The sequence below is a fragment of the Peromyscus californicus genome, unplaced genomic scaffold (genome assembly GCF_007827085.1).
Source record: "Peromyscus californicus insignis strain IS unplaced genomic scaffold, ASM782708v3 Scaffold_16__1_contigs__length_79575227, whole genome shotgun sequence".
Lineage (NCBI taxonomy): Eukaryota > Metazoa > Chordata > Mammalia > Rodentia > Cricetidae > Peromyscus > Peromyscus californicus.
Genome location: NW_026294458.1, coordinates 8,333,927 through 8,355,878, shown reverse-complemented (window position 1 = coordinate 8,355,878; position 21,952 = coordinate 8,333,927). Strand labels below are relative to the sequence as shown.

General features: G+C 44.9%; 1 protein-coding gene across 4 annotated transcripts in view; it reads right to left on the bottom strand.

Annotated features, from left to right (window-relative positions):
- The window catches only part of LOC128111847 (protein HIRA), a 90,393-nt gene that overhangs the window by 17,225 nt on the left and 51,216 nt on the right, over positions 1 to 21,952 (bottom strand). For all 4 annotated transcript variants that reach the window (XM_052740293.1, XM_052740295.1, XM_052740294.1 and 1 more), the window contains 7 exons: positions 19,577 to 19,771; positions 17,629 to 17,790; positions 4,760 to 4,964; positions 3,782 to 3,886; positions 2,635 to 2,783; positions 578 to 739; positions 195 to 253 (listed from right to left, as the gene is read on the bottom strand). In XM_052740293.1, the coding sequence (XP_052596253.1) occupies positions 195 to 253; positions 578 to 739; positions 2,635 to 2,783; positions 3,782 to 3,886; positions 4,760 to 4,964; positions 17,629 to 17,790; positions 19,577 to 19,771 (1,037 nt within the window). The remainder of the gene's footprint in view (positions 1 to 194; positions 254 to 577; positions 740 to 2,634; positions 2,784 to 3,781; positions 3,887 to 4,759; positions 4,965 to 17,628; positions 17,791 to 19,576; positions 19,772 to 21,952) is intronic.

Below are 21,952 nucleotides of genomic sequence, written 5' to 3'. Positions count from 1 at the left end.
TATATAATCAATATACTGTTGCTTGGAGCTTTAGGCAAGCCATTCTGATAACCACCAGGATCTTTGTCACTCATTTCAGGGACCCATTTAATCATCTGTCCAGAAAGCAGGTCTCCCTGCTATATAAGTTCAGCCCTGTCTCACTGGCTCTCTACATAGACACAGGGGAAGAGGAGTGCCCACCACAGGGTTACCTGACAAGATGGAGTGTAGAGACTCTTCTTTCACCACAACCACCTGCCTGTGAACATCCCTAAAGAGACAGGGGAACAGCTTACTCTACACCCAAGTCAAAGGCATCAAAACGTCTTCGCTGCTCAACACCCTGGTCCCCGCATTATGTTCCCAGCCCATTCTGCCCAAATCTGCAAGAGAAGCTTCAGGGAGCAGAGCCACTCCCAAGACCCAGACCCACCCTGAGGAAACAGGAGTGTAGCCACCTCTGCTAAAAGACACCCCATCGCCAGTGAACACTACTAACTGCCTTTGGGCCCACTGGCCGCATCTCTGTTGGTTCCCCACCAGACCCCTGCATAGCCTGGAGGCCCCAGCCTGTGCCTCTGTGCCTGCCTCTCACCAGACAGAGAGTGTGGCTGCAGCGGTGAGTGCCATGACGTAGGGACCCGTGCAATGCAAAGTAGAGATTGGAGATGGAAGGAGGATGGGAGGCAGAAGACGGCGACCACAAGCAGAGAACACCGACAGCATCCTCTTTTCACAGGCAACACATACCACATCACTGCAAGGGAAGAGGAGGGAAGGCGTCACAGGGGCCGGGTGAGTGATGCAGAGCCTTCCTTCCACCAGGGCCCCACTGAGCGGGTGCTGCTACTGGAACAGCAAGGAAGGGGCTATGCAAGGGCCAGGGCAGGGGAAACTGACAGACAGCCTGCTTGAGCTCTTCAGAGGGACTTCTCTTTTCCCCTCTTCACCCAAAAAGCTGCTCACATTGATAATGATCAAGGGGAGAGGTGCTTCACAGAGCTACCGTACTTGATGATCACCCAGAAAATGTGTCTAATTCATCAGATAAGACCAGAGTGCAAGTGACAGTCTCCTGGCTACAACTAGCCAGGGGAGTCTAGACAAGGACCTGGGGACAGGCTGGGAGAAGGGTGGGGACACTAGCACTAGCTGCTACAGAGTCCGGGCTGTCAGGGCTAAGACATGAGAGGTATGTTATTCTATGAGCAAGGAGAACTTCACAGCAGCACCCCCAATCGGGATGTGGTCCTCAAGGAGGCCACTGCCTTCCAAGTATGGCTTCGAAGGCCAGGCCATTGGTTCAGAGGTTACTACAGCTCACATCCTAGCAAAACACATGGGACACCCTTCATTATTATCTAACCCAATGAGCCAGGGCACATGGGTTAGACATCAGTATGGGCAATTTAACCCTGCGTGAGAGTACTCCCAACTCTTCCACAATGAGATGTTACTGGATTCTAAGAAGAAAGGGCAAGCAAGACATGTTTGTTTACAACTGCCTGTTTTCAAAGTACGAATACAAGAAAACTTTGAAGAGGACACAGTAGCAGGGAGGGAGCTCTCTTGATGATGTGACCAGGTCCCATCTGATCATCTCTCATGATTGGGGCCTTCCTTTAACCAGCTCCCAGCAATGAAGGCGCAACATGGGCTCCAGCACTGGACTGGAATCTTTGTGGTCTGGCCAGGATGTTGAGAATGTACAGAAGGCCCAGTTCCAACAGCTATTGCTACAGGAGATATGTCTGTGCTGACATCCTTGGGTCCCTGCTGGGTCATGCCACAGGCCTTGAGACCAGAGACATACAACTGGTGCCCACAGCAATATGAAACACAGGAAGCCAGGACTTAGAAATCAGTGAGCCCATGCCAAGGGAAAACCCCAAGAACTGTGGGGTCCTTCAGGACTTACTACTAGAAACTCACTTGGGTCCAAGGGAATCTTGAGACCTATAGCTAGGTGAGAGGCATTCACACATGTCCTCAAGACAGACAACTACGGATCTAACTGAAATGGTTTTCTGAGTGATCACGGCTGTAGAGCCTAGTAGAAGTATCTGCTACACTGTCCTGACTTGTCCTGATGACAGGAGATAGGACAGAACATAGTCACCATAAAGAGAGCTCCTTCCCTGCTACTGGGTCCTGCTCAAAGTTTCTTGAATCCAAACTTTGAAAACAGACATTGGTAAACAAGATAGCCTGGTAGGTGCCTGAGAAAGTGCTGGTCATTTCAGAGTAAGGCAAGGACAGGACTCTTGTGCTACTGTAAGAAGGCCCTGGGTAACAGCACTGACCTAAGATAATCCCACCTCCAATGCAGGATGGGTTCTAGCCAGCAGCAGGTTCTAGGTTCTAGGACTTGCAGCAGCATCAGTCTAGCCCACCCTCAGGACCCTGGATGAAAATCCGGGGTCCAGGGAAAGCACCTGCCCAGACCAGGGAGAGGCAGGCAGACCTCAGACAGGTCTCAGAGGATCCCTGTGAGAGTGTGAGGTGAGGGCACTAACACTGACAGTTTGGGTACTGTAGGGAGGAGACGGTGAAGGAGCACGTTCACAAGGCCCAGCAGAGGCCTACTGGAGTCACCTTCTTCTCATGGGTCACATTCCATAACTGTGCCAATGCTGTCCATCCTGCTCTTACCAGCTGCCAGCAGCAGTGAGGACACGGCTGGTGAGCACCGTCTCCCACTCCTTCCCTTCTCGGTTGCACTTCAGGCGACTCAGCCTTATTCCCCCAACAGCAGTCACTTCATTTTCCACCTCAATGTACATGGAAGGGTCAGAGCTCACCTGGATGAAGGAAAGCAACACATGTCTTTTCAGTTAACAGGGGGCCTGTTCAGGTCGTGGTCCCTGTACATATGGGACACTCGGGGGCTGTATGGCAACCTGGCTCCGTGGCAACGCAAAGACAACAAAGAGTCTGACTAAGCTAGCCAGCAGAGAAGGATAGCAAGGACTAGGGGAAGAGGAACAGGGAAAGAAAGTTACCATGTCATCTCATGGGGGTGTGACTTGCCAAGAATATACTGTAAGGACTACAGCCATACAGAATGAACTTGGGAGTAAGCCTCCTATGTGAAGGATTACCAAAGACTGAAATATTTGATAAGAGAGGAAAGTATAAAAATAAAACCCCAATGTGCTTTTCATATTAGCTTCCCTATGCAATACTATGGTATTACATAATAACATCATGGTCTAGTTTAATGCCTGGCATGAAATGGATTCAGCCTTATACATATCTGCACATCTGATATATATCTAAGCTGGGTTTCTGTACAGAAACCTAGGCAGAACAGCTGACGAGTTTAGATGAACGGCCACACAAGTGGGGGAACTGGGGTGGAGGGTGCTCAAAAGCAAAGAGCTACATTCTCTTTACCAACAGCAGAAACAAGGACGGCTCCATGTGTACTAAGAAGCAGCTAAGGACAGTGAGACTAGACAAACCACAAACACATGTGACTTGAAGCTGTCAAGGGTGACGGAAGAGATGCAGAAGGCTTCTCAGGAGAGACACTAGTCAGGACTTGAAGGAGTGGTTGTCCAGATCTGATGTAAGGGCAGCCCTGGCAGTTGGGACTTAAAAGCCAAACTAGAGAGAGAAAGAGACATGGGGATGGGGATAGGAAACTAGCAGTCCACCCCAGTCAGCTAGTATCCCTCCAGAAGGGGATGGAGAGCCGCTGGAAAGGAGTCCCCAAGGTGTGACAAGGGAGGGCTTATATTAGTTAGGGGAAACAGAATGTGTGCGCTCGTGAAGGGGTGGTAGGGCAGGTCCTCACCTGGAGGGTGAACGCTCTCTGCGGGCCTGGAATTGGCAGCTTCAGTGCAAGTGCTGGTGCAGACAGACACATGGCCTCCTTCTCTGCAGACAGGGCAGCTGGAGACTAAAAGAGCCAGAAATACCCCTGAGCCCCACCTCAACACCACAGGGTAGCATTAGGGACAGTAAGTCACCCAGAAGTAAGGACCTAAAGTGAGGCTGGGCCTGCTCCCAAGACATGTCCACCTACTCTGGAAGACAGAAAGCACAAGGGAATGCTACAAGGATCCCCACCTGACAGATGAGGGGGCTGACATCGGGGGACCCGTTGTGGTGTAGCTATTTCCTCTGAGTACCATCTCGCCATCATGGAGCAGAGACTGCTGTGGTGACCTACAGAATATGTTGGCCCCACGTCATGGCAATGAAATAAGCAAAACAATACAGTGATAGCTGGGTCTACAGTACCAGTACTGGAGCAGTTACATTCTTGCACTGAAGCTGGGGAGGGCGCTACTAGACCCTCACCTGACATTCCAGTCACCACACCTCCTACCATCGGACTGCACAGGGTCTTAAGGAATGAGTTAGAGTACGTAAGAGGCAAAAAGCTTGACTGAAGGTAGGACTCCAGCAATACAGCCTACATGACGTGTCACCTATGCTAGGGTGGGACTTTCCAATGGTGTCACTGCTTCTGAATCATCTACACTCCTTGTCCATGCTCCTTAAGCAACCCCAGCTGGACCTGGAAGGAATCGTTTCTTTGAACTGTTGGTATCTATCTAAAGTAAACAGGTACTTCTTTTTTTGTCTCCCAGGACAAGTTTTAACAGGCCTGCTCAAGGTCTAGATGAGTGGCAGGCAGGTCTGAAGGAGCATGGCCTACAAGGCACAATCAATGTCTAAGCATCCCACACTAGTAAGATACCCCTACGCATGCAAGGGCCTCCCAAGGAGACAGGGTGGGGCAAGCAAGACAGTCCATAGGCCTCACCTGGACAGACAGAGACATGGGCAAGAGACGAGAATCCTTCCGTGGGCGACCTTTCTTCTTCTTTTCCACCGTCTCTACCTCAAGCTCAAGTTTCCGCTTGGACAGTGAAGAGGGCTTGGCCAGGTGGACCTTCTCGTCACTGTCACTACTACTCTCCAGGAGGTCCCGGGGCCTCAGCTCTTTCACAAGGTTCTGCTCTTTCAACCTGAAAACAAAGACATCTGTAATTCTGTCTACAAGGCCATTCATTCTGTAATGCCCTTTTAGATTTTCTTTCTTTTGGTTTATGTATACGTGTTTTGCCTACATGTGTATCAGTGTACCATGTGTGTGCCTGGTGCCCTCCAGGTCAGAAGAGGGCACCAGACCCCATGGAACTGTAGTTACAGACAGTTGAAAGCTATTGTGTGAGTGCTAGGAATTGAGCCCAGATCCTGTGTGACAGCAAGAGAGCTCTTAACTTGGAGCCATCTCTCTAATCCCCACACTTTTTAAAAAATCCATTCTAGAAGAATTCTGGTTTCTACTCCAACAAAGAGGTTGAGAGCTGATGTGCAATAGCAATAAGAGAGTTGAGAAACTGAAAAGCAGCAACTCTTCCTGACCCATCAAAGGATGGTGTCGGTTACATGCTAGACACTGAGTGTGCACAGGCTCGAGCTAAAAATTGTTGGAGGGGCTGGAGAGGTGGCTCAGAGGTTAAGAGCACTGGCTGCTCTTCCAGAGGTCCTGAGTTCAATTCCCGGCAACCACATGGTGGCTCACAACCATCTATAATGAGATCTGGTGCCCTCTTCTGGCATGCAGTGCAGGCATGCGTACAGGCAGAACACTGTATACATAATAAATAAATCTTTAAAAACAAAAACAAAAACCTGTTGGAGGCTAGTGACAGAAGCTACACTATCATTTATATTTCCAAGGACCCTTCTAGGTTTTCAGTCAAAGACAAAGAAAATTCCCCATGGCTTGGGGGAAAGCAACCGTTTTGAAACATGAACCTCCATTCTCCAAAACAATGTCCTGCTCTCAAGAAAACTACTCTTCCAGGGCCTTGCTCACTGTGGATGGGGCAAGCAAGCAGCCTACTACAGAAACCTCCAAAGCCCCTCTAGTGCCTGCTCCCCAGGCTAAGGAATTCTTTTAAAAGAGGCGCACGCCTTTGATCCCAGCACTCGGGGGCAGAGGCAGGCGGATCTCTGTGAGTTCGAGGCCAGCCTGGGCTACAGAGTGAGTTCCAGGAAAGGTGCCAAAGCTACACAGAGACACCCTGTCTCAAAAAAAAAAAAAAAAAAGAGGACAGATAAGCCCATGGATTGTACTAAATTCTAGTGATTCTGGTCCAACCACAAAAGGGGACAAGGTCAATCCTAAGATTCTAGTATGGTTCTCCTACTCGACACTAGGGGTACCAGAAGTCAGGCAGCTCCCATTAGGCAGACAAGGACAAGAGGTTCTTTTTGCTTAACCACTTCAGAAGATGAAGTTCCTGCTCCTTCTCCAAGATAAAATCTTGGTGGGCTTTTTCTTCAACAGAGGGAGCTCTTTGGAGAGACTTTTGAATCTTGGGGTGGGAGACACAGCTCCTATGTCTGGAAGCAATCAGCTTTCCTTTCTCTGTCTGGACTATCCAATCCCCCCAAAAGAGCCTAAACCAGCCTATTCTGGGGAAGAAAGGGAACCCATCCTACCATTATACATATAAAAAGTCTTTCAGACAAACTTGGATCCAGCACCGGATCTCCCCCTGGGGAAGCTGTCTCTTCGTGTGCTCTGCTCTGTGTGTGCTTTCATTTTCAATAAAACTTGGCTAAAGGCGGACAGCCTGCTTTTCCGGCTTCTGCCTTTTTCTTCTTTAAAACAGCAGGAAAGAATTCCTTCCTGAAAGCCCAGACAACATCACCATGATGACACCAATACTTCCCCACCACCACCACAGACTGCTGCAGCAGAGTACAACTGAGGGACGTTTCGGGGACAGTCAAAGACAACTGGGGAGACAGAACAAAGTTGCTGTATGAAACACAGCCAAACTTCTAGCCTATACAATATAATAAAAAATTATAAATCATGATGAAAAATAAATGAAACCTAACAGCAGCAAAAACAAACAAACAAACAAAAATAAAAGACAAAAATAAATCCCAAAACAAAACACAACTTCAAACAGAAAAAAATAAAATAAAATCTGGACATGGTGGCACACCTTTGATCCCAGCACTTGGGAGGCAGAGGCAGGTGGATCTCTCTGAGTTCAAGGCCAGCCTAGTCAACTAGAGCTACACAGAGAAACCCTGTCTCAAAAAAGTCAAGTCAGATTTGGGTACTGCAGACTTCTAGAACTAGCAGATTAAAGTTTTAAAGAAGTGTCATTAACACACAAAGCTGTGGCAGCGTCAAAAGATAATGTTGTAATGATTGATGACAACAGCTGAGAATAATAAACAGCAAAAACTTCCCAAAACCAAGGAGAGACAGCTAACTATAGATCCAGGCTGTTTAGAGAACACTCAATAACAAATATCCATACCTAGACATAATATATTCCAACTACAAAAAAAAATCCTAAAAAGGTGGGCAGGGTGTGGAACCATCTTTGAAATGTCTTTCTTTATACCTGCCACACTGAACTCCTCTCCTCTTTGTGAAAAAGCGTTGTTTTGTTCTATCAAATGTAGCTAGCCCAAGGGTCAATATTCCATAAACCTCCCCAACTTGTGATTTGCCTGTTTGTGTATATCCTCAACTACTACAGCCTTACCCTTCATGCCCATTAGCTAACTGCATCAGATTGTGAGGTCAAGCTCCCAACAATGGGGTGAGATACAGTCTCCATCTATCTCAGAATAAAAACTAAGTGAGATTCCTACTTGTAAGCTTGCTGGCCTGTTTGGGTCAGATAGCACACCCTACCTATGAGCTTGCTGGCCTGTTTGGGTCAGATAGCACACTCTTACCTTTGAGCTTGCTGGCCCATTTAGATTGGAGAGTGCACCCATTTTTCAAGAAGAAATTACCAGGCCAGGTTACTTTTACTTTGTTCCTGTGTTTCCTTGTCAGACACCAAGAATATATTTTCCCAGGATCTTCCAGGCCACTCTACCACAGTGTAGCGACATCTCTGCAACTATGAATCCAAATAAATCTTCCTTTTCTTAAAAAACAACCCCCACCAATATTTCATCTTATTTATAAGGAAAAAGGTAAGACATTACACACTTTCTATTCAAACTTCTTGGGTGAATGGAAATACTTAAAGTATTAAAAAAACAAGTATGTAGGTACATATCTGTAGTTTCAGCAACTAGGGAGGGTAAGCAGAAGTACTGCACGCGTCTGGGAGTTTGGAACCAACCTGGGAAATAGAGCAAGACTCCATCTAAAACAACACTCAACCTAGGAACCCAGAGGCTGGGGCATGGTGGTGCACATCTGTAATCCCAGCTTTCAGGAGGCTGAGGCAAGAGATCAGGGACATCCAGGCCAGCAGGAACTACACAGCTACACCCTGTCCCTCAACACAAAAAAATAAAGTATTTTCTCAGATAAAAAGAAGAGGGAGCTCATTAAGTAAAAGGAAACCTGGGTTCCAGTTAGACAGATCAGAAGGTAGAGTACTTTCTCTGCAAGCATAGGAAGCCACATAAGATCTCAAGCACTGGGCTGGGGCTAGAAACAGGTGGATCCTGAGAGCTCTCTGGCTAGTCAGCCTATTCAAAACAGTGTGCTTCCAGTTTAGTATCAGACCCTATCTCAAGGCAGAGGGGGACAGAAGAAGAAACGTGACATTTGACTTTAACCTCAAAATGCGCGCGCACGCGCACGCACGCGCGCACACACACACATATATGGAGATATATATATATATATATATATATATATATATATATATATATATGCACTTGCACACTCACCACACACATGCAAACAAATAGACAAATAAGTGTGACAACCAATCTTGTTGTCCACTTGGTTGCATCCTACATCTGAGCAGCACTTTCTAGCATCAGCTAGATAAAAGGACATGGAAGAAGGAAAGCTTGCTTTTGCCTCCTTGCCTCCACTTTCACTGGCAAGTTCATCCATCTACTGTGGGAAGCCAGCTGGGAGACTGGCTCCCACATTTTACCCCAGGGTACTCTTGAGGAGGGAAGGATAAGAGATTTAGATAGAAAGATAGAGGGGAGAAAAACAGAAACACAGGATAGCATCGGAAGGGCCTGGATCCTTATCCACCGGGCCCTCCAATCTAAAGGACTATTTATAGGAATGCCAAGGGGTGGAGCAAAAGACCTCCCCCTAGCTCAGCCAACCACCTAGAAACCATGCACATGGTCAAGCAATCCTCTAATGGAGCTTTGCTGGGTAAAGCAAGTTCAGATCTCACTAGTTAACCTTTGTGGGCCTCCACAATCTACCCTGCTGCTGAGACATTCCCTCACTGGTATTAGAGCATACTTCTTCAGGATTGCAGACTGAAGACAGGCAGCTCTCCCTGAGTCCTCCAGGACTGCAGCACTGGACTGGGATAGCTGAGACACCCAGCTTCACAAAACAGACATGTTTCACACACACATATATTCATTCATTATATTAGTTCTGTTCCTTTAGAGAACCCCGGGTAATACAATAAGTAAAGGACTTTGTTTTTTTTAAATAACAAAAAAGCAGTGGAAAGCCTCACCAACAGAAGGAATTATTAGGAATGTAGTATCAGGGCTTAAAGAGGAAGGGCATTCACTCAAATCAAAGAAAAACTAGTAAAAATGCCCAATGGCACTTGGGAGGCAGAGGCAGGCGGATCTCTGTGAGTTCGAGGCCAGCCTGGGCTGCCAAGTGAGTCCCAGGAAAAGCGCAAAGCTACACAGAGAAACCCTGTCTCGAAAAACCAAAAAAAAAAAAAAAATGCCCAATGGGATACATAAGATGTTTGGACACTGTGAAAAGGCCAAATTATAAACATAGAATTCCATGTCAGAGGCATAAAAAATACTTTCAATATACTCCTAGCAGAAAATTCACCAAACCTCAAGAGACACGAGACATAGAGAACACCAAACAGACAACAGAAAGAAAAAAAAAAAAAAACCCTACACCACATTATGATTGAAACACTAACTACAGAGAACAAAGAAAATGTATTGAAAGCTACAAAAGAGGAATGCTAAGTCACATATAAATTTGGCAGGTCCATCAGAATAACAAAAGATATCTTAACAGAAATTTTAAATGCTATAAAGACTTGAAAAGTTGTTTTCTGGTTCTAAAGAAAAGAGCTACCAACTAAGGCTACTATATCCAGCTAAACTGTTACAACTGAAGTAGAAAGAAAACTCCCCTGACAAAAACTGAAGGAATTTATAAGCGCCAAGCCCTACAGTATCCTACTACAGAGGACACTAGAAGGAATTCTGCAAACTGAAGAGAACGAACGCTAACACACCCAAAAAGCTGTAGAAAAACAACTAACAAGGCTAAAGCAGTCGTCAAGAAAAGCAGGATTAGGAAAACGCCAAACACACAAAATCAGCAAAATAACAGGAATTAACACACACCTTTCACTAATAACTCGGAATATTAATCAATGATCTCAATTCCCCAAAAGACAGAGACAAGCAGGCTGGGTTAAAAACAGAATCCACTTATTTGCTGCCTCCAAGAAACACACTTCACCATCACTACCTTGGGGTGAAAGGATGAAAAAAGTGATTCCAAGCAAATGGAACTGGACAACACACAGGCATCACTACTCTACCATCTGACAAAATAGACTTCAAATAAAAACTAGTCGGAAGTGACAAAGCAGTTACTTCATATTGATTAGGGACATAAGCTGTCAAGAGGATATTACAATTTTAAGTGCGCACACCAAATACAGGTGTACCCAATTACCTAAGAGCCTTGATGAACTGAGACTCCCACAGGGAAGCAGCCTTGACTTGTGGACCTGTGGACACTTCTGGTCAGGAGACACCCCCCCACATACACCAAACCCGCTGGTGTCTACCACTTCCAGACTGCAGGGGACTGACCTCAGATGGACTCTTCCACCCCCAAAGTTCCCCTTTTCCATCCTGTAAAACCCCAAGACTCCCACACCACATATGCACAGTATCCACTTCCACAGCGAGACAGCAGCCCTTCAGTAGTTCTGATTAAAGGAACAGTTCTGCCCATCTTTCTTTTATTTCCACACCACTTCCATCAATTACGATCTAACAAAGGTTACCAAGACAGGTCATCCAGACATAAACAGCACAGGAAGAACTCACAGAGAAACATCAAAGCTAAATGATAACACAGATCAAATGTCCTTAAAAACATCTACAGAACCTTCCACACAAACCCACTGTCTGTTTAAACTGTCTAGATCAGTGGTTTTCAACCTGTGGGTCACAACTTCTTTGGGGATTGAACAACCCTTTCACAAGGTTCACCTGAGACTATCAGAAAACACAGGTAAATTTACATTATGATTCAAAACAGCAGTGAGATTACAGTTATGAAGTAGCAATGAAAATAATTTTATGGTTGGTGTCACCACAACATGAGGACCCTATTAAAGGGTCACAGCATTAGAAAGGCTGAGAACCACTGGTCTAGACCACACTGGCTGAGGGCATGTTTCTAGGAGACTGTCTTGATGGTTAGCAGAGGTAGGAAGATTTGGCCTCTGGTATGAGGGGGAGAATTCCCTAGGCAGGGCTGAGCGTTAGCGAAGAAAAAGCCCCAGAGAGCAAGCAAGGATCTGTGCACTCGTTCTTTTTGCCCCTGACCAGCTGCGCTGACCTTACACCTGCCTTGATGCTACCTCTGTAACGACTGTAACCTAGAACTGTAAGCCAAATCAACACGCTCCCTACGTTGTTTCCTGAGCAGTTGTCAGAGCAACAGAAACCAAACTGGAACAACTGCAGAACAACAGACCATGTGTTGGGACAAAAGTAAGCTTTGGTAAATACAAGAGAACAGAAACAACCTCTAGCAAATACAGCCAGAAATCAACTGTAAGAGGAACTACAGAAATACACAAACTCCTTGAAATTCACAAAATACTATTAAGTGACAAATGGGTCCATTAAAAAAAATGAAAGCACAACATAACAAAACCTTTATGATACAAATAAAAGCATTTCTTAGAGAGAAGTTTATAGTGACAAGTGCCTACATGTTAAAAAGTAAAAGAAACCTCATAAAATAAATAAGGGCGTGCCTTAGAGCCTTAGGAAAAACAAAGAGAATAAACAAAACCCCAATCAGCAGACAGAAAGAAAGAATTAAGCTCATCAGAGCAGCAAGTAATGAAAATGAAAAAAAAAAAAAAAAAAGAGTTGGTTCTTTGAAAAGACAAACAAGACTGACAAATCCAAGTTAGTGAGAGTGAGGACGGGAAGTCATGATAACAGACACAATGAAATCCAGAAAGGCACCAGGGCATACCTTAAAAACTTATCATCTGTTAAACTGGAAAATCAAAAGAAATAGATGAATTTCTAGATGCATAAGCCACGATGAGATAATTTAAACAGACGAGTAACAAGCAATGAGATTGAAACAGTGATAAAAATAAATCTCCTAAATAATAGAAGTCCAAGGAGAGAAATGTACTGCAGAATTCTACCAGACGAGGGGCTGACAATTTGGCTCAACAGGTAAAAGCACCTCAAAACTGACGAGGTCCTGAGTGAAATCCTGGGAACTCACACAGTAGAAGGAGAGACGCTATCCCTGGACTTTACATGCATAAGGTGGCATACACACGCCCATATATATGTACATACACACATACGGTAATAAATAAATCATTGTAGTAAAATAATTTATTAAACTACTTTGATACTCCTCCTCACCCTAGACAGAACAGCTATCAAAAAAACGAATAATAAAATAAAATGGTGGTGAGAATGTGGGAAAGAGAAACCCTCATACTGCTAATACGAGTATAAACTAGCACAAGCACTCTGAAAATCAGTAAAGGCTAGGCATGGTGGGCACGCCTTTAATCCCAGCACTCGGGAGGCAGAGGCAGGCAGATGTCTGAGTTCCAGGCCAGCCTGATCTACAGAGTGAGTTCCAGAACAGCTAGGACTACACAGAGAAACCCTGTCTGGAAAAAAAAGAGGGGGATGGGGGGAGAGAAAGAGAAAAGAGAGAGGAGAAAGAAAGAAGAAAGTCAGTGAATTACCACATAACCCAGATATACCACTCTTGGGCATATACTGAAAGGATCACAGCAATGCTTACACATACATGTTTATTTCTACTCTGTAAGAGCAAAACGATGAGATCAACCTAGATATACATACAACAACAGATGAATGGATAATCAAATTCTGTTTCATATATGCAATGGTATTTTGTTCAGCTGTAAAGAAATGAAATTATAAAATTTGGAGGAAAATTAATGGAACTAGAAAATAATGTGTTAAGTGAGGTAACCCAGGCCCACAGTAATCACTTCTCTCTCAAATGCAGATCCTAGCATTCAGTTTTTATATATCTGCATTCATGTGAGAATGTGTGTGTTGAGTCTAAGAAACAAAAAGACCACGAAAGGAGGATAAAACGGGTATGAATGTAGGAGGAAGACGTACAATCCATGTGATATGAATGTAGAAGAGGGATATTAGGAGTCAAAAGGGGAAGCAGGAGGAGGAGGAGAGAGATGGAGAAAAGATGGCGCAGGATCCACCAAAACTAACAGTGTATGAAAAAACCATAAGGAGACCTGGCACTTGGTAAATCAATGCAGTTTTAAAAAGAAAATAAGAGTGAATGGAGGCACCAGACAAGGGTGGATCAAACTGTTCCCAGAAGCCACCATCATTAAATTAAAAATTAGCCATTGGTCAGGGAGCCTTAAGGGTCCCAAAACAATACAAGCAATTGCACTAGATGGTAAAGCCAAAGACACCACACACTCTGAAGACATGGAAAAATCGAGCTGGAACTGGAATGGGCTTTTCTTCCTTGCTGGCTAGTCCTCATAGTGCCAGGCAGTGCTGCAATGGCTGATGGGACAGAACTCTCATCGACAATCTACCCAGCTGTGGCCCTTACATAGTACATGCACACTGACTGTAAGAAAAGTGGACCCACTGGTACAACAGTGCAAGCCTGTTACGGTGGGAACCATGGAACTGAAGCCTGGTGGGCGGTGGCAGCGCACACCTTTAATCCCAGCACTCGGGAGGCAGAGCCTGGCGGATCTCCATGAGTTCGAGGCCAGCCTGGGCTACAGAGCGAGATTCAGGACAGGCACCAAAACTACACAGAGAAACCCTGTCTCAAAAAACCAAAAGAAAAAAGAAAAAAAGGAAAAGACCCACTCCGCAAGAAGGAACTGTACTGTCTGGTACTATAAAGCAGACCCTACTCTCGAAGCTACAAGGGTTGTTTTGCTAAATGAATATGATGTGCCTATCAAAGTTTATGTTTATGTTCACAGATTAGTGCTGCTGCCAGCCTTGATCAAAGATGCTTCTTTTTGCAGTGGGCAGCAGGAAGAGACTTACAACTGGTCAAAATACTGAGACTAAGTGAACACTGAGTGCTCATCCATACATGGGGAAACTAAGTCACACCCTCATTGTGTATGTACAGCTGGAAGGTCTCGAGACCTTGGGGACACAGCTACTGAGGAGAGACCAACCCTGGTGTCAATAAAACTGCCAATTCAAGTTGATCCTCTGTTTCTGAGTCAGCAAGTGTACTGCTGAAGGAAATGGTGATTGTCCATTAGAACCAACAAGGCAATCATGACATTCACAGGGAGCACAAGGCCTTGCCAGCTACAGTGTTTTACTGTCCTCTCCAGTCGGCATGTAGTTCATTCAGTTCACAATTCTCTCCATTTCCCAAATAGATCCCAGTCCCTTCAAATAGGTATGCGAATGCCCCCTCAACAACAGCCCCACCGTGTGGGGGTTTTCTGTAGGTGTGTGTCCTCCAGGAAGTACAAGTTTTACATTCAAGGACTTCTCAATAATCTATTTTTAGTTACCTGTACTTTTAGTAGCAAATCTAAGAAATAGTTGTCTAACTATACAGAGATTTGTTTTCTTTTTAAGAGTTTTATAATTTTAGTTCTTACATGTAGTTCATTGATCGATATTGACCTAGTTCTATACATAAAATATTAATTACATCTTTTAAAGACTTTAAGTGTATTTACTTTATAATCCCCTTCTAACAATTCTATGATCAGATTTGTCAAATTCTAAACTTTATGTTCTTTACATTCCCTGACATTTTACATGATAGATTCTCTCTCTCTTCCTCCCGTCCCTCCTTTCTATACCACCCCCACGACCCTTCTGTCTCTGCTTCCAGAGTGCTGGTATTTCAGGTGTGTACTACCATGCCAAGCTAGACTGCTTCCTCGCATGTTTTATTACTTTGGATCTAAGTCCATCCAGATGGTTTACCTGTGGCAAAACCCTTTGGGAACAGAAGAATATCTCCAGATTTACATCTTTGCCAAGTGCCCCCAGATGTTAACAGAGCAAAATCCTCTTTTGCACTCACTTCCTGAGTTGGTGACTCCTAGCTGACACACTGACTCCAAGGATACCTAACCCTGGGACTAGTTCAGAGAATCTAACTTCTCTGCCATGTTCCTGAGATACCAACTAGGTTTTCCTGGCACTCCACTCCCAGTGGAGGAGCACTTACTTTCCTAAGGGTCTTGACTTTATATTAGTGGATCAGTTGCAACACCTACATGTCTCAGAACAAAGACTTTTTGTCTTAAATTGATGTGGTCATCAAAACTTAAGGTCCTCTGCTAGCCCGTCACCTAGTATTTATAGTGTAACACAGCCTACTACTCTGGTTTTTTTGTTCACTCACAGATTTTAGGTCCTGGGTGCTATGAATAATCACATATTTTAGAGATTTGGGTTTGTTTGCTTGTTTTGAGACAGGGGTCCTATATGGCCCTGGCTGGCCTAGTATTTGCTATGTAGACCAGGCTGGCCTCAAACTTGCAGCAATTCTCCTGCCTCTGCTGATCTAGCATCTTAAAGTGCTTAGTAGCAAGAAGGTTTTCAGATTCTCCTTATGGCTGGATAAAGAAATTAGTAAATAAATCCAGGACAGGCTCCAAAGCTACACAGAGAAACCCTGTCTCGAAAAACCAAAAAAGAAAAAAAGAAAAGAAAAAAGAAATTAGTAAATAAAATAATGACATGAAAATGTTTACATTTGAATATAAAAATGGTTACATCAGATTGTGTGGTGGTATTGTGTTTCCCAAAATACTGTGTACCCTAATAAACTTAACTGGGATCAGAGACAGAACAGCCACAATATTAAACATGAAGATAGGCAGTGGTAGCACACGCCTTTAATCCTAGCATTCCAGAGGCAGAAATCCATGTGTTCAAGGACACAGCCAAGCATGGTGACTCATGCCTTTAATCCCAGAAAGCAAGCCTTTAATCCCAGGGAGTGATGGCAGAAAGCAGAAAGGTATATAAGACGTAAGTGAGGACCAGAAACTAGAAGCATTTGGCTTGGTTAAGCTTTTAGGTTTTGAGCAGCACAGTTCAGCTGAGAGTTGTTCAGATATGAGGACACAGAAGCTTCCAGTCTGAGGAAACAAGACCAGCTGAGAAGTTGTCCAGGTGAGGTTAGCTGTGGCTTGTTCTGTCTCTCTTATCTTCCAGTTCACCCCAATACCTGGCTCAGGTTTGATTTTATTAATAAGAACTTTTAAGATTCCTGCTACAAGATTGAATACTTGATTCAACAACAACTTTATAAAGCAGCAAACCTGTGCTGACCTCTGGGGACTGTTCTCCAAGAACACACCAGAAGCATACAAGCAGTTATTAGACAAGGAACGTCTCAGGAAAAGTCCACTGTAGTTTCAGACATGCCAACATCAAGAACAGATCTCATACAAATGTCCATCTTACTGGACATCTATTGTCTAAGTAGCCAATGCAATAGCCTCTGACCAATGTCCCTGCACTTAACTGTAGGTAACAAAGATAAGGGTGGTTCTATCTTGGACAACCAGGCCCTTCCTGCCCACAGCAGGGTGTATCCACCAGAGGACTCACTGAAGGAAGGCAGTCCACCCAGCCTGTGACCAGTTCTTTTACATTCTAACTCACTAGGACGTGCAGTGAGTTCCTCACTGGGGCAGGTTTGGAGGGGGCCCTTCCAGGAGGCCGTCAAACTCAATGCCAATGGCAGAGGCTTGTTCCATGTACCTCAGGAAGTCACCTGAGTCACCAACCCAGGAAGTCACCAACCCTGGAAGTCACCAACCCAGGAAGTGAGTGCAAAAGAGGATTTTGCTCTGTTAACATCTGGGGGCACTTGGCAAAGATGTAAATCTGGAGATATTCTTCCACAACTCTAAGAAATTAAAAAACAAACACACAAGCAAAAAAAAAATATCACAGCCTATGTATTTTGGCTGATGTATGTTAGGAAGATAGAAGAAATGGACAAGTCGAACCAAGTCTGCAGAGCTTAGAGGGCCATATGTCCTACAAAGACCTCATTTAAATCTCTTGTGTCTTACTTCACCTTCTGAGTAGAAGGCCTTGAGTTGCTCAGTGTACCGACATCTGAGCCTTCTATCTCTCCAACCACAGTTATGCTCTACCCTTCTCGGCAAACTCTGCGGTCCATTCGAGGAGAGTGGACTCAGCAGCCTAGAACGCCTGGTTCTTGTGCCTCTTCCCCTGCTATCCTGAGGCCACAGTCTCCTCCCGACAGCTCCTTCCAGCCACCTCCCCACTTTCAGCAGCCACTCACTTCTTTCGCTCACAGAGGCCTCTGGAGTCTTGCTCTCCTATAAGAGACAGGATGCATGGCGGAACATCTGGGGAAGGATAACATCTACCACCTACCTTTCAACAGCTGTTGGGATCACACTGGTCAAGGAAGGAGCACCTGGTGTGGCTTTGGACCGCTCTGTGAATCGGGAGTCAAATGCTTTCATGGGTTCAATCTTGGATGGGGTTGTTAACACGGAGGGTGACAATGCAGCGGGAGTAGAGGTAGCATTCATACTGCAGAGTAAAGACAGCAGGTTCATCAAACACAAGTGACAGAGGAGCTGAAGGTCTAGGACTTACATAATTTGGAGTCTATCTAAAGAAGCATAAGCTTCAAACTTCTTTCTACAAATACAAGAAACCTCAAAATACAATCTACTATTTCTAATTTTTTTAATGTTCACGCATTAAAACTCTGCAAGTCTATCTGACAAGTTCAAAGGCAAACACATTCACATTTTCCCTTATGTGAAAACTTGTTCTGACAGTTTTCAGAGTTAGCCTATATACCGGGTCTCAGCAACCTGAGGACAGCATGTCCATCCCAATGACTCGACCACTAGCTTTACCACTCCCACAGTGGCTCTAGGGAGGAAAGCCCTCACTGGTGTCTTAGGGTCCTGGCCTAATCCACCTTTCATCTTCAGCCCAGTCTCCTTGGTCCTAAGGGGAATAATGGCAAAGTCTTACACTTTGTGGAATAGCTTGTCCAGCCTTCCTCCTGCTCAAACCTCTCCCAATTCCCATGCAAAGCTACTGGGCCTTGGCTTACCTTACGCAGGTTACTCTACGTCCATCTGCCTACACCCTATTCTCATAGCAGATGCCTGGCAGCCATCCCCGACGACGGTACTGTTTTCCTACTCCATGAGCTCTGGCTCCTCCCAAACACTGGTGGCACCAGTCCTTCCCAGACACCCCTGGCTTTGCCTCCTGAGCACCGTGCCACACTGTCTCCTCTCAGATGTGCACGCATCGTTTCCAATAAGCAGTGACAACTGTTGCTTGGTGCCATCATGCCAGAGCCCAGGAGGAGGAGGCAGCAGTAACCCAAGATTTGTTCCACTGACAGAGAAGCATTCCCTTTATCAGATATGAGTAGTAGGTGCTCTTTAAAATTGGGCCCTACTACCTATTGGAACTATCTTCCTAAAATGTGAGTCACAAAGCCTTCTGTCTCCCCTCTGAGAAAAGCCCAGGCTCCCCAGTTCAGAACAGGAACCTAGCCTTTCCTCCCTTTTCCCAGTCCATCTAAGGGACTGGGAGCTCTGCCTTGCCACTGTCCTGGCTCCCAGCCTTCTCCAGTTGTCCTGTATGGGCTCTGTGAGAAACACTTTTTCTGAAAAGTCTCAATGAAATCTGCTTGCTAGGCCCCCCAGTGGACAAACAGTTCTTTCTGCAAAAGGATCCTAAAAGCTACCTTGCAACCCTAAAGCTGTCTTTTCCCTATTGGAGGACAAGTACCTGGTAATCGATGCCCTGTATATACTTGTTCCTTACAGTGTATATCCCAGAGTAGGAATGTGGCCAATATTCACTCCAGGTTCTTACTCATGTTCCCCTAGTCCTGACTAGATATGATGCACAGTGAAGACAGGGACCCTCAGTAAACTTGATTCTAAGTGTGATGGGGAATCTACATACTCACAGAATCACCCTGACAGTGATGAACTGTGAAACTCACAGCACAATGGAGGCCAAAGTCAGAAATGTCAGGCTATGTCCAGTCTAGATGTGCCAGAAAGTGGGATCCTCTTGAAGGCAGTATCTATCTCACTGGCAGGTCCCCAAACCTTTATAACTTTACCCTCAGCCAGCCTCTCTGTCAAGTCCACACAGCCTCAGGGACTAACTTAAACAAATCCTCCCGTCTAAGACCCTCATTTGAAACCAAGCATTTCTTCCCTTTTTCTAGTGAAGTGGTCATGAACTAAGAATAGAATGAAATTCTTATCCCTGGAACCATGTCCGAAACCTGAACTTTCCCCAAGGAGATGACTGCTCATCGGTGTCTACTAACCTGTCCTTACTGACAGACTCGCCTGTAGGCCTGGCACCAGTGGCTGCCGCTGGCTCTGTGCAAGGCTTTGAGGCGCCGAAGGAGGGGGTACTGGAGTCCAGTGGCAGTAGCTGCTGACTGCTAGGAGAGGAGAGCATGGTGCCTGCCAGGGAGCTGGAGAGTGGGATGCTGTTAAAGAATGCCGTGGAGAAGTCCCTGTCATTAACAAGGAAAAGTAAATCAGCACAAAAATGTCACATCTAGTATTTTATAACTTCTAAATAACATTTTTCTGGGTCTTGAGGCATGGGTAATTTGGAAAGTTAAGTTTTAAAAATGAAGGCAGAGGCAGGTGGATCTCTGAGTTCAAGGCCAGCCTGGTCTACAAAGAAGCCTGATCCACAGTATGAGTTCCAGGACAGCCAGGTCTACACAGAGAGAAACCCTGTCTCCACAAGAGTTTAAAAAACGAAGCACTTAATATACTGCTTAATTGACTCTAAAGTAAACTAGTAATACATATAAGACTGCGAAAAGACAACCAGGCTACTATTTACAACTGTTAGATGCTACTGAGCCTACACTGCCCCTGCAGCTCCTACAGCGCCTCCCCTTCGTAAGCTTTCCTACTGAATGGGCATGTAATTTACTTAACAGTCTCTACTGAAAGGCAGGTTTACCTCCCTGCTTCCGTGACACACTGCCTCACCAGGAGGTCTGATGTAAGTGCTGAGACTGAGGGACCTGGAGCCAGGGTGACTCCCTGCTTCTGTGACATACTGCCTCACCAGGAGGTATGATGTAAGCGCTGAGACTGAGGGACCCGGAGCCAGGGTGACTCCCTGGCCAATTGCAAGCCCACACATTAGTGCACTTCAGTCACTTCCAAGTGCCTCGAGTTCTCATCTGCCAAGTACTTGGACTCTCTCCAGTGGGTTATGATCAGGATTAAAGAATATTATGTAGTATAGAGAGAGAGCACACAGTAGCTGCTCAAAGACGTGGAATTAAATTGCTGTGTAATGTGGGATACATTCGGAGTAATGGAGCAAATGGAATGATTATACATGGTTTTGATAAGCATTTCTAAAGCTCTCTCCTTTGTGGTTAACTCACAAGCCACTTAGGAGAGTGTCTGTTTCCCAACAACCTAACAGGTTTTTTTGGTTGTCATGCTAGTGGTGGTGGTTGTGTTTATTTGTGGTTGGTTTTGTGGTACTGGGATAGAATCCAAAGCCTTACACATAAAAAGCAACTGCAATAACACTGAGCATGATTTTTTATTTTGATAAAAAGTCTTAGTAGGTTATCCAAGCTGGCAGTGAACTCACTCTGTAGCCCTAGGCAGGCCTCGAGTAGCCTGCCCTGCAAGGCCCCCACTTAACAGTTTTATCAAATTTCTTGCTATCTGTCAATTTGATAGATAATAAGTAGTATTTTACTATAGTTTTGATCTGCAGTTATCTCGATATAACATTAAATTTTTTCATATAGAAACATCTGACTTGGGAGAAGTGAACAAATGAGAATAAGTTTTTTTTGTTAATATAATATTTTAGCCTGGCTAAAACAATGTCATTTTGGTGTGTTTTAAACTTTATGTCATTTATGAAAAACATCTTTTATCTATGATATTATAAGGTTATTTTTCTACAGACTCTTATAAAATTGTAAGCAAAAGGTTTTAAGGCCAGGGCATGGCAGCATACACCTTCAACACCAGCAATCATGAGGCAAAGGAAGGTGGATTTCTATAAGTTCGAGGCCAGCCTGGTCTACATATGGAGTTCCAGGCCAGTTAAGGCTACAAAGTAAGACCTTGTTTTTCAAAACAAAAGTTTTAAGTGACAACAACAAGAAAAAAAATGAAACAATAAAACAAGCAAAAAACTGCTAAGCTGTAGATATAAATGGCTAAAGAGGGTGGGATCCAATGTGGTTTCTACAGTCACAAATCATCCTGGTTCTCATTTATTGAACTGGCCAAAGCTTCATCACTAACTGAGACACTGGCTTTAACACTCCCTTAGGGTAGGCATGGCGGTGCACACCTTTAATCCCAGCACTCAGGAGACAGAAGCAGGTGGATCTCTGTGAGTTCAAAGCCAGCTTAGTCTACACGATGAGTTCCAGGCCAGCTAGGTCTACATAGTGAGACTTTGTCTTTTTTTTTTTTTTTTTTAAACGTCCTTGAAGTAGGTAATGCAAGAACTCAGTTGGTAAACTACTTCCCACAAAATCATGAGGACCAGAGTTTAGATCTCCAACAACCACAAAAAAAGCCAAGCACCACGCCATGTGTAATCCCAGTGCTGGGGAGGTGAAGACAGAACCTTTGGTGTTTGTCGGCTAAACTAGCTGAATTAGTTAGTTCCAGGTCCAGGGAGAGATCCTGTC